Below are 13,992 nucleotides of genomic sequence, written 5' to 3' on the forward strand. Positions count from 1 at the left end.
TAGTGACGAGAAAGGGGGTTGCATGAGAAACGATGACGGGAGATGTGGTGGGCTACTTGCATGAATGTGCGGGGGACAGGAAATCGTACCGGGACCGATCCCATGGCGAGACAAGCAGATGGTTTTTTTCCCTCTCTTTATCTCCCTCTGTTTAATATGGGATATCCTGTCGCATCTTTGTCAGGCCAGACCAAGGCTAAGCCCAGTTATGGTGTGGCATCCAGCCAACCGAATTGCCGCCCTCGTGACTTGGAATCCTTCAATTCAAATCTGACAATCTCCATCCTGCTAATGAAGCCATTCATCCCTACCAAGGTCCCTGCGATTGCGACTGCAACCCGCGCTGGGCGCCAAAACCAGTCTGGCTCGGACCTTTGGTTTCGAAACGGGCGCACCCGATTGGCTCATTGGGCGCCTCCGTCAGATGTCGTGATATGATGTCCCCGTCGGCGGGCGAATCTCGTAGCCTTTTTTGTGAGATATCGTAACGAGGACTTGGCATGAGTGCCTTTTTTTAGTTGTTGTATTGTATGTATTATGAAGACGAACAGGTATGGATAGAAGAATTATGTTTTTATGATTACCTACCTACCCAGATACTGCCCAGGTGAGTACTTGGTATGTAATTATGTACCTAGGTTTCTACTACGTAAGTGCATATGTTGGTTTCGTGCAAGTTTAGCTTGGTACGACTTGCTTAATTCAAGTACTTATGTACTTATGTATGCTCACCTACAAGATCAGGTAAATTGCTACTCTCCTAAGGTAAAATGTACGGTCGAGTTTAGGTTGTACATAAATGGGGCATCACGTGTCACTTGCCGGCAGGTCTTCTGCTGTGTTGCCCGGCAGCTCAGTAGCTCAGTTTTGGGTTTCCGTTAGCGTCGAGTCGAACGTACCTACTTTAGGGTGAATGTCTCAATCAAAGGAAATAGCAACAGAGGTCATTGTGCGAGGGTGGGCAAATAAGCTATTCCTCGCCTTCACAATGACGTAGTAATCACGCGTTTTGGACTCCCAACTTCTTTCGTTCTTACTTTCGTGTCACCGATTTTCTTCCTTTACCATGTTACCTCCATCGACATCAAACACATCGAAACACGCCATAACCAAAGCCAAAGCCGCGGACCCCAAATATGGGCAATCATTCGATCCCTGGAACTCGTCAGCTACCGGCCACCAGCGCGCCGACAACCACCTGGGGAGAAGTACAGGATGGCGCCAGTCCCGGAACTTAAAGCTTACGAGCCAATTCAAAGGGGGGCCGGGTGGCGGGCAACGAGTATCGGACACAGTCGGCGCCGGGTCGAAAGACTGGGATCCTAAGTTGAAGGCTCTCGTCACGCCTGAACTACGGGCACGCGCCAAAGTATCTGTCGCAGACATGCTGGTGAAGCCGGGGACTATGGGGAGGAGCATGTCACCATCTACTTCGATGATAGAGAACACGAGCCAAAGGGAGGAATTTGGAAATCGTGGGGACTTGACTACCGAAGAGAAGCTTACGACCCGGCGGAAAGACGAAGACGAAACTCGACAGGCTGGAAAAATGCAATCGAGAGGAGCAATTTTCGATGGCGTCGTAGTCTACATCAATGGCAGCACTCATCCTTTGATCTCAGATCATAAGCTGAAGTATGTGCTTGCGGAACACGGCGCTAAAACTTCCATCAACCTAGGACGACGGCAGGTAACCCATGTGATTATAGGCCGATCGGCCGGCGAATCAGGTGCCGGTGGAGGTCTGGCGGGAGGAAAATTACAGAAAGAAATTCAGAAAGTCGGTGGCCGCGGAGTGAAGTTTGTGGGCGCGGAATGGGTTATCGAAAGCATCAAAGCTGGTAAACGACTTCCGGAGGCCAAATTCAGTAATTTAAAAATCGCCTCCAAAGGTCAGCAGAGCGTATACGGCTTATATTCTAAACCAAACGCTACCGCGGAGTCGTCCAGTACCCAATAGGCAGGTTTGGGGCCGTTAGGCGTAAGAGTTCATGATGTTTCTAGCATACGACATGGTCAACGGGCTGAACGGGTTGCATTTAAGGTTTGCGGCATTGCATTATGAAATACATGCGGGTGGGTGGTTACTTTGCATGATACATCGGCATCAAGCATTAATTGCATAGGTTGGTCGGTTCTGGGTGCGCCACCAGGCGTTTTTGGTTTGTGTACTTCGTGTGATCAAAAATTAATACCTACCGCTTTTATTTGGTGCAAATCATGTAGATCGCGCTGTAGGATGTTTTCCGTATCAGGATTCCATTATACGCATCTATGAATAGCATAAGCCACTGACATGGATATATGCTATAACCGGTATCGTTAAGTATAATTCTGATCGTCTCGGCTTGGGAAGAAGCACAACTACATATATGACATCATCAGAACCAATACGTGCATATCTGCATAGCACTCGAGATTTGAGCCTTCAATGTTATTAACAACTTGGTACGATGGGGTCAGCTAGGGCTTACCGAGGATGTCACTTAGGTATGCAGATATGCAGGTACTGCCAACATCGTTCCCCGCGGGGAAATCTTATTACCGGTCTTACTAAACAGGGGGTTTCCTTTCACCGCAGGTCGAAAGTCGTCAACATAACATTTTATAATTACATCCAAGAGGTTCTTTCATGGTGAGTATTCAACACGTATCAAATCCAAAAGGGTCAAAAACGCTCACTAGGTGATGTCAGATACATGAATCTGGTATAAGAAGTGCATATATTGTCGAGGGAATATGCAACGATGAAACATCTACAAGATGAAATTCATCGGCGTTCGCTGGAGACCCCAGAGTCTTTCTGGGCCGACCATGCCGCGAAACTTCACTGGCACAAATCTCCGAAGTCTGTCTTGACCAAGACAACGAAGAAACTCGGAAAGGAGATCGAATATCCCCATTGGGAGTGGTTCACGGGCGGTGAAATATCAACATGTTTTAACTGCGTTGACCGTCATGTTCTTGCCGGTAACGGCGACATGCCTGCCATTCTCTATGATAGCCCTGTTACCAAGACGAAAAGGAGTCTCACCTACGCGCAACTACTCGACGAGGTCGAGGTAACGGCTGGTGCCCTAAGAGAAGAAGGCGTGAAGAAAGGAGACGTTGTGTTGGTTTATAGTCAGTCTTCTCTATCGCCGCTTTCTACGAGGATAGTAAATTATCTGACAACTCCTAGTGCCAATGATTCCCGCTGCTTTAATTGGTATTCTTGCTATCAACAGGCTCGGCGCAATCCATACTGTTGTATTCGGTGGATTTGCCGCTGCTTCCTTGGCCCAACGCATCGAAGCATCTAGACCCGTGGCCATACTGACGGCTTCGTGTGGAATCGATGGCGCCAAGCCGCCAATGAGCTACAAACCTTTGGTATCAGAGGCTATTCGAATCTCTAGCCACAAGCCAAGTCGCGTCGTAGTCTGGCAGCGCGATGGACTACAGTGGAATCCGTTGGATAGATTGGCAGGGGAGCGCAATTGGTTTAAGATGGTACGGAGCTGTAGAGCAAGAGGCGTGAGGGCTAGTTGCGTACCTGTTGGTGCTGCTGATGGGATCTACATCATTTACACTAGCGGAACGACCGGCTCTCCTAAAGGGGTTGTTCGCCAAGCAGGTGGCCACGCAGTCGGCTTGCACCTTTCAATAAGTTACCTGTTTGGTGTTCGTGGACCTGGAGATGTTATGTTTACAGCGAGGTGAGTACACGAAGGAGAAAAAGAGATCAAAACTGGAAAGAGTACTGACTTGACACAAAGCGATATTGGTTGGGTAGTAGGACATTCTTACATCATCTACGCACCTCTCCTTGTCGGGGCAGCCACGGTTCTTTTCGAAGGAAAGCCCGTGGGAACACCAGACAGCTCAACGCTTTGGCGCATTGTACGCGATTACAAAATAACGAGCTTATTCACTGCCCCTAGTAAGTGCCATCAGGGAACTACGCTGGACCCTTGAACTAATGATATTAGCTGCCTTGAGAGCTATCAAGAGAGATGACCCGGAAAACAAATTCCTCAAGCGGATAGGCGCACAAGGAGGCCTAAGAAGTCTAAAAGCGCTTTTCCTTGCTGGAGAAAGGTCAGAGCCATCGATAATCACGATGTATCAGGAGCTCATACGGGAGTATGGCGCCTCCGATGCCACCGTAGTAGATAATTGGTGGTCGTCAGAATCTGGTTCACCAATTTCGGGCATCAGCCTAGCCCCACACGCGGCTAACCCCAGAGAAGGTAAAATCGAAAGGGATAAACCACTGCCCGTCAAGCCGGGAAGTGCTGGCAAGGCGATGCCGGGATTCGATATTAGAGTGGTGGACGATGATGGCAACGAGGTGAAAAGAGGCAAAATGGGCAATATTGTTTTGGCAATCCCCCTTGGCCCCACGGGTTTCACAATGCTATGGAATGATGAAGAGAGATTTTACAGTAGTTATCTCAAGAGATTCAATGGGAAATGGATTGACACCGGCGGTACGTTATTCAATGATGCTCGTGGACCCACACGGCCTGACTAACACTTCTTAGACGCCGGGGTTATAGATAGCGACGGTTATGTCAGTATCATGAGTCGGAGTGACGACATTATCAATACAGCAGGCCACCGCCTGTCTACTGGTATGTTCAGTCCCTGCCATCTACAGAAGCTAAACTAATATAAATGCTGCAGGCTCTATCGAACAAGCGATAACAAGCCATCCTCTGGTCGCTGAAGCTAGTGTTGTCGGCATTCCGGACTCCTTGAAAGGCCAGCTTCCTTTCGCCTTTATAATACTCTCAGTTCCCGAACATCCTATTTCCGCCATACTAGATGAGGTATTATATAACGAGATACAAAGCCTAGTTCGAACGCAGATCGGCGGTATTGCAACCCTCGGTGGTATAATACAGGGCAAAGGGATGATTCCTAAAACGCGATCTGGCAAGACTCTTCGAAGAGTTCTGAGAGAATTGGTCGAGAACGCCGTTCATGATGAGCTCGAGAATGAAGTACAGTACCCAGCCACCATTGAGGACGTGTCTGTGATTGATATCGCAAAGTCGAAAGTTGCCGAATATTTCAGACACAAAGGGGATGCGCATAAAGCAATTGAGGCAAGAGCAAAGCTGTAGGACTATTTCATTATCCAAATTCTAGCTTTGAAAATAAGACCAACGCTCTATTTTTACTCCTGGTGCCTCGGATCGAGCGGAAACAACTTCGATTATGACGGCGACAAATCCCTTCTGTCACGCCAGTGCGAGTCCAATGTTTTGAGACTTAGGACTCCGGCGACGTCACAATAGTCACCACCCCCTCGAGGTGCCCTATGTTCCCTTCTTTGCATCATTATCTGGCTCGTGTCTCCACCGAAGGATCTCCGGACTCGGGTATAGAGCTGGGCCTACGGGTTTGTTCACCCCTTCGTCTAAGCTCTTTGGTATTTTGGTCTGCCAATCACATTGGTAATATCCCACGTGCCAAAATGTTGTTCGCTCGAACATAACAGATTAGGGAGAATCAAATTCATCGAGGGTTGGGGGTTATCCGCTCATATGCCTTGGATATATATGGCGGCGAAAAATATGCCTTAGACACAGCACCCACGGGGGACTCGACTACGGCGGCGTCTCCGTATTTCTCTGCCCCGCTAACTAATATGCTCTCCCATTTTAACTATCGTCCTGTACATATAGAAAAGCTTGTGAACTGCCTTGCGGTTTCATGGCGAATGACTCAGCTTACTTAGGTATGATGGAGTCGTTGCTCAGCTCTACCGCAACACATTTCTCGAACGGGAAATTCATGTATTCATGTATAGCCTCAAAAGTCTAGGACTCAAACGTGAATAGAAACCAGATCGATATATACTAGAGGGAAAAACATATAAATTGAATCAATTCGCAAATATGAGATTCTATCATGTTGAATGCAGCAAGATCAACAAGTGTGTTTTGAAATCAAGCGAACATCTACAAAATGGCTAAGGAGATACTTCTATTCTGGGGAAACCACTGTAAGTTACCAACCAGAATGAAACTACTCGATGCTCGTGTTGACAGATATAAGTTACTGCTCAGTGGTCTATCTCAAAAGTTACTAAATGTGGTTCACACGACAACACGCCGTTACAGATAGTCGACATTCTCATAACAACGAGTGACGGGGTGTCACGAAGCTTAGTAACTCAGAAATTCCCAGCAGACGACTCACCGTGGTATCTGGACAATGACGAAGAACCTAAACTTGCCAGCGCGGAAGCCTTTGGTTCACAGGAAGCATTCCGGTTTCTCCTAAGCTGTCTCGAAGCTACAAAGTCGTCCGGGAATAGAGTCGTCAGGCTTGTTATTCCTCTGCACAGGGGCGTAATTGTCAGATCAGATATCATCCCACTCCGTCTCGGGGATGCTCTGGGAGTCGAGAAAGTGGCATCTTTTTCAACGCCCCTTCAATATTTCCCCGGGGACGCCCTACCCCTGGACACGGTTGCATTCCCCGACCTGTTTCGCTCTTCAGCAGGGGGGATATTGCTACGACACCCGTCTCCAGCGACGAAACCAGGGTTGGGAAACTCGACGGTATCTCCGCAATTCGAGGCCGAGTTTGAAAATAAACTGTCGATTCCGTTGGTTATCCCGACGCCGGCCACTCGCAAACGCATTGTGCTCGTTGGGTGCAGCTATCGCGACCCCTCGTCAGGGGCGTGGACTACATTCGCGTGTAGCGCAGCTCGCGCTCTTGGAATCGACCTGGTTATCATCGAAAAGCCCGGGTGTTGGATCGAGAGGAGCGAGTACTCGGATTGGTACGAAGCGCTCTTGCCCGCTGGTCCTTGGTGGTCGAATCCGCCTGGTGATGACATGGCGGACCACATCGTCGCGACGGTGAGATCTTACGGTAAGAGGGTTGACGGCATCGTCGCTTTCTTGGAACCGTTTCTCGCCACGGTTAGTCGGGCAGCCCAGCAACTCGGTCTTCCATGCCAACCAGCCGAATCGTACGAGATTGCGACCGACAAGTATAGGTTGGCTATGTTCGAAGGTCGTGAGCCCTTCTTTGGCTCAACAGCCGAAGATGCATTGAATTTCGCGTCTAGAGAGAAGCTACAGTATCCCCTTATTCTCAAACCTCGCCTAGGCCTGAACTCAGAAGGCGTTGTGCGAGTAGATGACGCGGCAGGGATTCACTCCGCCGTAGAAATGATACGGAAGACTTTCTACAAGTCATTTACGATGGAAAGATACTGCGACGGGCCAGAAGTCGATGTCAACGTCGTCCTACTAGATGGTGAAGTAGTATTCTGCGAGATCTCCGACGATTTCCCCAAATCAGGGGATAGGGGTGATGCAGGAGTTCCCGCCTCGCAAGGGAACTTCTTAGAGACCTATCTTGTTCACCCCTCCGCACTGCCGTCTACCGAATTAGAGATGTTACAGAAAGCTATCAGCATGACTATTCGACGGCTAGGATTTTCTAGTGGAATTATGCACGTGGAGGCCCGAGTCGATCAGTCATCAGTTGAATACCGTCCTGTTGGTAACATCGTGGACCTGTGCTCCACCGACAAAGTCGCGACATCGAGCCCCCCTTCTCCCTGGGTCCTGGAAATCAACCCTCGGCCTCCCGGTTTGACTGCCAGTCGCATTGTCGAGTCCGTGTACGGAATTGATTATTTCGGGGTTGCGCTGACCTTGGCTATTAACGACAAAGAACGGGTCAAGGCATTGGCCCGCCCATTTCTGAACGGAGCTCAATACACAGGTGCGATGGTTTTGATCGGTGCCGAGTTTGATAGAACGTGTGAAGGGATCTTTGATTCGGATGATATCTGCGAAGAGCTGATATCCCGCAGACCAGACCTGGCACGAAACAGTGAGTACCTCCCAAGATGATAAGCACGGTTATCCAGATCTTCATGGATTTTTTGGTAAGAATTATACTGACTATAGAAACCATAGTCAACCGCTGCGAGTGTCTTGCGAAAAGGGGACAGATAATTCCACATCCAAGTACCGGCGCAAACACATTTGTAGCTTATTTCAACGTCTTCTCCAAGTCTAGAAAGGAAGCACTTGAAATAGCAGCTGAAGTACGAAAAGAAGTTAGGTACTCAATTCGCTGAGGTCGGAATACATGATACGGACATTCCCCATGGCGCTCGGCGAGTTCGTGGTTAGTCACTCTTTAATTCCCTGTACCTTTGTTTGTATTCGCTCGTTTTCTTGTTTCAAAGGCGTATGTTGGGACCTATAGAATATAGACATGAGTAAGTAGACTAGACATAGACTAGACATGGACTAGACATAAACATAGACTAGACATAAACATAGACACAGTTAGATATAGAAATACATCCACTAACTTAACTCCTCGGTCTCTTGTGTCGTGCATGCCTAGGTACCTACCTAGGTACCGAGCTAACCAGTCAAGAGATATGTAGGTACTTAATGATGGTTGTATTCCATTGATTATAAGCCATGTAGCTGATCATGTTGTCAAATAGATGTTGAAATTAACTATGTCGTTACTAACATGTTACGCATCCATGGATCCTATCTGACTCAGAAATGGGATCTTGGAGTGAACCCAGACGCACATCCCATGATAGTAGTAACCAGCTCATTACTTGCCTAGATAAAGGTATCTAAGAATGGAAAGTTACCTCTACTATCAAGCAATTGTAATATTTTGAGCCTTCTTTGAGACTACTTGGACAACTATCTAGGTATATGCAGTATATTACCAGTTATCTCACAATACTCCTCCTGCCTGTCTGGTCAGCATATGCATATTTCTACCTAAATATTCGCAATGTTGATATTCTAAGCCTCAATTTGATGCCCCTTCCCGGTCCTCTGTACCTCATAAACTGTAGATAAACTCAGGGTTCTCTCGATCTGTCAAATCAAGAAATTCCTGTCCGTCTAGTTTTGTATAGCCAGGGGTAGCGCGGATAGCTGCTTTTACTCTATTCTCACGCTTGCACCAGAAATTGATGAATAGCAAGATAGCGAAGGAAACACACATACACACAAGGACGACTATGTTCGCATTGCGGTACCGTGGTGCATCATTCGACTGGAAGACTTGGGGCCCGATAATATTGCCGACGCAGTAGGCAATGAGATACATCGCCGCAGCTGTCGTTTTCTTCGTCCAACCTGCCACATTCGTTGAGATCAGACCAAGCAAGGCAACAAACCCGGTCGAAACACATTGGTATAGATAATAACCTGCAAGTCGGCCCGCACTATTACTGAGCGGTACGAGAAGTATAAGGAACAGGCCAAGCACAGAAACTAGGACCCCGCCGGCACCAAATAGCTGTAAAGGAATAGTTAGCTTGAAGTATAAATGTATGGGCAAGGGAAGACCGACTATGCGGTTCTTGAACCGGTCACCAAAATGACCGGCAACGAGGAGGGAGATGACCTGAACGGCGCCGCCAGGAACGCCTAGCAGTAGAGACATGTTCTCTGAGAACCCAAAGGAAACGATGAGTTGCGAAAAGTAGTTCGACATTCCGCCTAGTAAAGAACGTCAACTTCCAGCATCATGCGGGGGAGATCAGGTAGCTTACCATTAGGGATCGCGGAAATAACGCTAAAGAGAACAAAAGCCCAGATCATGGGGTCTGTGAATGCTTCTTTGCACTGGTACCATTTGAAGTGCTTGTTTCCCACTCCCTGCTGGTTTATACGGATACGCTCGACGGCCATAATGCGTTCGTGTTGCGTTAGGAATCGGGCATTCAATTGACTGTCTGGCATGAGATAGAGGAACAAGAAGCCCATGAATGTCGTAAATAGACCAGTCACGAGGAAGACCAGTTGCCATGACTTGATCGAAATAGGATGAGCCTCAGTGCCTACGGCAATACCGTAAGCTACGCAGCCCCCTACGATCTGGCCCCAGCCGTTGAAGCTGAACCACCAACCTACTCTCGTGCCCTGCTCCTTTTTGGTATACCACTGGGACGTGAAAAGGGCGAAACCGGGGCTAACAGCTGCCTCAAAAGCACCGAGGAAGAACCTTACCGCCATCGCTCCACCGAAGTTTTTCACGGCTGCTAGACAGCAAAGGGTTAAACCCCACATTATCACATTGAAAGCTGAATATTTTGCTAACGGTAGTCGTTGAAGGAGGCGATTTGTTGGCCATTCCCAGAAGAGGTAACCGAAGTAAAATATAGACGCTATCCACTATGAAAACGTTAGCATTTTCAAATGTGAGACAGAAGATATAACTCACCGAGTAATCCTGACCTTGAAGTATGCCGAACAAGTTAGATTTTGTCCAAATATGTCATCCATTCTTACGAGACTAACCTTGTAAGTTGAGGTCTGTCTGCAAATAACAGTCTTAGCAAATTTCCATCTCATTCTCAGCATGTCATATCTTACTTTAATTCCCATGATGGAAGCGTATGATAAAGTAGTCTTGTCCAAGTAATTCAACCCATAGATAACACAGAGTAGGGGCATCAAATGGAGATCAATCTTTCTCAGCAATTGCTTCTCGTCTTCCGGTGTTAGAACGATGGCTTCTCCACTGACGAGTTTCAAGGCTTCGTCCGGATCGTTGCTGTCAACATGTTTGCGCATGGATTCAATACCGATCTGGTTAGATGGATACTCTGCTGCCTTCTCAGTATCAGTTGGTGGCGCCGTCACCGATGTATCTTTAACATCAGACATAGTGTTTACTGTTCGTTCGAGTTTCATGAGCCGACATATGAAGTGAGGGGTCGATGAAGTCTGAGATCGGAGATGGACGTTCGACTGAGAGGGGAATAGTGGTTGAAAACCATGATGTGGATCGTCAGCTGTTTTCGCCGATAAGGTACGATTTAAGTAACAACGGTCAAGGGTCGAAGTCGGGGTATAGCCAATCAAAGAAGCATATAGTTATCAGCGACGAACGAGGGTTCTTTGTGAGTATTTGACAAGGCCTGTGAGCCGCAAGAATAAACCTGTTTGGGTATCAGAAACCACACACGGCGAACCATCAAGAGTTGTCAGTTGACAAATATATGCTCATGTCTAGCTAGGTAGTGAGGAGCATTTCCGAAATACACGGTTGATAAAACTACCTACCTACCAGGTACGTGAGTTTTATAAATGAAAATTATTATATACTACGAGATATAGCATCTAAATGTTTTATCACGACGACGGACACGCAGCAGGTACGGCCAATAGGTATGACAATTGCTGGAAGTAGAGTTCTGCTACGTACCCACATATGTAATAGGAAGGAATTAAGGTTGGCATTGGTGTAAAGTCAAAAGGTTGACGATACCAATCCGAGTAATAGCTCAAACATTGAAAAATGGTGCATCGTTCGGACCGACATCTTAAGACGTCGGGTTAATATAAGCTTCTGTATAGCGCTACCATACGCAGCCATACGCAACGTCGTCTCATGTATAATGTGCCGTTGTGCAACGGTTGCGTCGCAAGATCGGATAGGCAGGTAACCGCTTGATTGGTACGTTGCGCTCATAATTAGGGGGGGCGCACATGGCGCAGTTAGAGGTACATACATACCTACATACACAGTAATGTCATCTGCGATGTCTCGGGGCCATAAACCTCACACAGTGAAACTTGTTTAACTGCGTAACTTCAAAGACTTCTAAAATAGGGTGATCTTCATCCATTTCGGTACGTACACACCCTTCCTCTTAGCCCCATCATCTGGACAATCGGATCGTCAGTGATCAACAAGTTTGCTTGCGCAATCATCGATTATCGATCCAATCTAAACGCGCTCCTTGCTAGTCGCCTCTTCCTTATCAAGCCACCAAATTATCATGTCAGCCGGTCAACCAGTCTTGCCAGTCAGCTTTAAGAAAAGGGCTAAAAGGCGCAAGGCATTAACCATTACTGAAGCACAAGCGCAACGTGAATATAGTACGGCGACATTGAATGGCGTGACATAAGCATCAGTGCAACTCGAGAACCATCAATTCGACGGTACTCTCTACATGACATATATTGTCTTACACATCTCAATTTGAAATGAATACTAAGGGAGGCTCGAAATTTTCATCAAAATTCTCACGTTCAATGGGTATAATTCTATTAATAGCATCAAGATTCATAGACATCTGTGATCATGGCTTCATCACTTGAATCACCAACATTAGAAACAAGACCAGGTAGTGTTATAGGCGCCAGACCAAAACTTGATCTCCCAGCCGTGTCTGCGTTGCCATTGAACTATCGTAACAAGGACTCCGTAAAACACGCGAGGGACTTGTTCAGAGACCAATAAAACATCCGGCTAAGACTGTAGACTCTTGCGAAAAATATTTAACAATTGACTCCCGAAAAAGAATTTGTACAGGAGAAGCCAATAAGGGGAGCAAGGAGCACGAATCGAAAAAACTTCTTGGGTGACGGGGACGGAAGTGGTTGCAATGGTTTGATTTTGTCAAAGGCTCCCGAAAGCGAAGCAATTCTCCATCCAAAAGAGTATCGGCAGGAAAACCTGCTCCAGCGTCCAAGAAACCTCCACGACCATTCCAACTACCAGAAGACCTCACACATCGTAATCCTCCATGGCGAGATTGATTATTTGCCCGAAACACCGAGACAAGAAATTACAAGAATCAAAATCAGATCCTGCATGCGTGGCCGTGATAATACTCCATAGTGCGATGCAGAACACCGTGAGCCGCCTAACAGTCCGAATCTAAAATCACTCCCGCCATCCCATTAACAACTCCAGCTTGCTTTCCCGTCATGAGCGTCGAAAGCATTCCTCTCGATCCCCCAGAGATTAGGTACTATCGAACAAAGGAGAATCGTAGGTCATAGACGCGAATGCCAAACTAGGAGCCGATTTATAGGGCGGCAACAGCAAGGCCGAGCAGACCAGCAAGGCCAGCGCCGGAGAGAGCGGCGACCTTGCCAGCACCAGCGGTGGGGATGGTGCTGGGGGTGCTGCTGGTGCTGCTGCCGGGAACGCTGCCAGTGGGGTAGACAGAGGTGGCAGGGGTGGTGACGGCAGCGGTGCTGTTAGGGTAGACCGGGGGAGCCGGGGCCGAGGTAGGGTAGACAGGCGAGGCCGGGGCGCTGGTGCTGCTGAGGATGTTAGCTCGTTTTGTTCACTGTAGAAAAGATACACTACTCTCTTACCAAGTAGTGCAGGCGACGGACGAGGTCGTGAAGACGGGCTTGCTGATGGTGCAAGGGCAGTCAGTGATGGTCAGGGTGGTGGCCTGCAAAGTTCTCGTTAGCCGCTGCGGTAAATCTCTTCTATCAAAAGACTCATTATCATACCTCAGTGACGGTGTAGGTGTTGGTGCCGTAGGTGATCTGGGTGGGGCCAGGGCAGTAGGTCTCGTAAGAGGTCACAACCTCGGTAGTGTAGGCGGTGGCATTAGGAGCAGCCGAGTAAGAGGCAGCCGGGTAAGAGGCGGAAACGCCAGCGGCGAGGGCAACAGCGGCAATGGTGAACTTCATTTTGACTGATTTGTCTGGTATTAGGCGACTCGTGAGAGCTAGAGTTGTCGAGGATTATTAGGTTTAGTTGAGCAATTAGGTATGCTTGTTAACGAATGAAATTGACTAAAAGTCAGGGTGATATTTGCAGAGAATGTGTGTGGGTGAGGAAGGGAAAGAGAGGAAGGATTGTCGGTCCTTGGATGCGTCGATTTATATACAGAACGAACAACATGGGGGAAGGTCGCTTCCGGGCTGCACAAGCAGCACAACGCAACGTGAACTTCAACTCCCCCATGAGCGCCTAGGTGTTGATAGCCTAACCCTGGTTTGCACACGGTCCATGGGTTGGGTCCGCGGCGCTAGGATGGTAGTGTTGACTGGGTCTCCATCCATCTCTGCTCTCCATATTTATTTTTTTCCTCATCTTATTTCGCTTTGTTGTCCAATCATAAGCCCCTATCTTGAAGGATAGAAGAAGCTGATGTGTATGTAGGTACATACATACTGTACATAATATGTATGTTTCTTATGTACGCACATAGTACACGCGTTAGATAGT

The 13,992-nt window shown here is 47.8% G+C and overlaps 5 protein-coding genes across 5 annotated transcripts; 3 read left to right on the forward strand and 2 right to left on the reverse strand.

Moving 5' to 3' along the window:
• Window positions 1-555: 555 nt before the first annotated feature.
• On the forward strand, window positions 556-2,290 carry F4807DRAFT_430681 (uncharacterized protein). The gene has a single exon (XM_047998432.1). The coding sequence runs from the start codon at window positions 1,067-1,069 to the stop codon at window positions 1,958-1,960; it is 894 nt and encodes a 297-aa protein (XP_047853200.1). The 5' UTR covers window positions 556-1,066; the 3' UTR covers window positions 1,961-2,290.
• Window positions 2,291-2,747: 457 nt separating this feature from the next.
• On the forward strand, window positions 2,748-5,111 carry F4807DRAFT_461619 (AMP-binding enzyme; the record flags this gene model as incomplete). The annotated part of the gene is made up of 6 exons (XM_048001706.1): window positions 2,748-3,123; window positions 3,182-3,698; window positions 3,759-3,922; window positions 3,972-4,472; window positions 4,527-4,616; window positions 4,669-5,111. 6 exons carry the CDS (start codon window positions 2,748-2,750, stop codon window positions 5,109-5,111), a joined length of 2,091 nt encoding a protein of 696 aa, XP_047853201.1.
• An 847-nt stretch (window positions 5,112-5,958) lies between these two features.
• On the forward strand, window positions 5,959-8,305 carry F4807DRAFT_468596 (glutathione synthetase ATP-binding domain-like protein; the record flags this gene model as incomplete). Its single annotated transcript, XM_048002613.1, has 3 exons — window positions 5,959-5,995; window positions 6,049-7,851; window positions 7,938-8,305. 3 exons carry the CDS (start codon window positions 5,959-5,961, stop codon window positions 8,099-8,101), a joined length of 2,004 nt encoding a protein of 667 aa, XP_047853202.1. The 3' UTR covers window positions 8,102-8,305.
• Window positions 8,306-8,430: 125 nt separating this feature from the next.
• Window positions 8,431-10,982, reverse strand: F4807DRAFT_146382 (major facilitator superfamily transporter allantoate). Its single transcript, XM_047993159.1, has 6 exons — window positions 10,383-10,982; window positions 10,308-10,326; window positions 10,231-10,244; window positions 9,560-10,181; window positions 9,358-9,506; window positions 8,431-9,303 (listed from the first exon to the last, which is right to left on the reverse strand). The coding sequence occupies exons 1-6, from the start codon at window positions 10,701-10,703 to the stop codon at window positions 8,842-8,844; spliced, it is 1,587 nt and encodes a 528-aa protein (XP_047853203.1). The 5' UTR covers window positions 10,704-10,982; the 3' UTR covers window positions 8,431-8,841.
• A 1,161-nt stretch (window positions 10,983-12,143) lies between these two features.
• On the reverse strand, window positions 12,144-13,607 carry F4807DRAFT_430691 (uncharacterized protein). Its single transcript, XM_047998433.1, has 3 exons — window positions 13,269-13,607; window positions 13,125-13,207; window positions 12,144-13,070 (listed from the first exon to the last, which is right to left on the reverse strand). The coding sequence occupies exons 1-3, from the start codon at window positions 13,449-13,451 to the stop codon at window positions 12,830-12,832; spliced, it is 507 nt and encodes a 168-aa protein (XP_047853204.1). The 5' UTR covers window positions 13,452-13,607; the 3' UTR covers window positions 12,144-12,829.
• Between the last annotated feature and the right edge of the window lie 385 nt (window positions 13,608-13,992).

Source organism: Annulohypoxylon truncatum (assembly GCF_022578515.1).
Source record: "Annulohypoxylon truncatum strain CBS 140777 unplaced genomic scaffold F4807scaffold_21, whole genome shotgun sequence".
Classification (NCBI taxonomy): Eukaryota; Fungi; Ascomycota; class Sordariomycetes; order Xylariales; family Hypoxylaceae; genus Annulohypoxylon; species Annulohypoxylon truncatum.

What these genes read in the sequence shown, in the direction of transcription:
- F4807DRAFT_146382 (XM_047993159.1), bottom strand. Translation starts at nt 10,703, where the DNA reads ATGAAACTCGAACGAACAGTAAACACTATGTCTGATGTTAAAGATACA. An exon ending in TATTTCCGCGATCCCTAATG is followed by an intron (nt 9,507 to 9,559) that starts GTAAGCTACCTG and finishes GTTCTTTACTAG; the next exon opens with GCGGAATGTCGAACTACTTT. An exon ending in ACCGGTTCAAGAACCGCATA is followed by an intron (nt 9,304 to 9,357) that starts GTCGGTCTTCCC and finishes ATTCCTTTACAG; the next exon opens with CTATTTGGTGCCGGCGGGGT.
- F4807DRAFT_430691 (XM_047998433.1), bottom strand. Translation starts at nt 13,451, where the DNA reads ATGAAGTTCACCATTGCCGCTGTTGCCCTCGCCGCTGGCGTTTCCGCC. An exon ending in ACACCTACACCGTCACTGAG is followed by an intron (nt 13,208 to 13,268) that starts GTATGATAATGA and finishes AGAACTTTGCAG; the next exon opens with GCCACCACCCTGACCATCAC. An exon ending in TCCGTCGCCTGCACTACTTG is followed by an intron (nt 13,071 to 13,124) that starts GTAAGAGAGTAG and finishes TAACATCCTCAG; the next exon opens with CAGCACCAGCGCCCCGGCCT.
- F4807DRAFT_430681 (XM_047998432.1), top strand. Translation starts at nt 1,067, where the DNA reads ATGTTACCTCCATCGACATCAAACACATCGAAACACGCCATAACCAAA.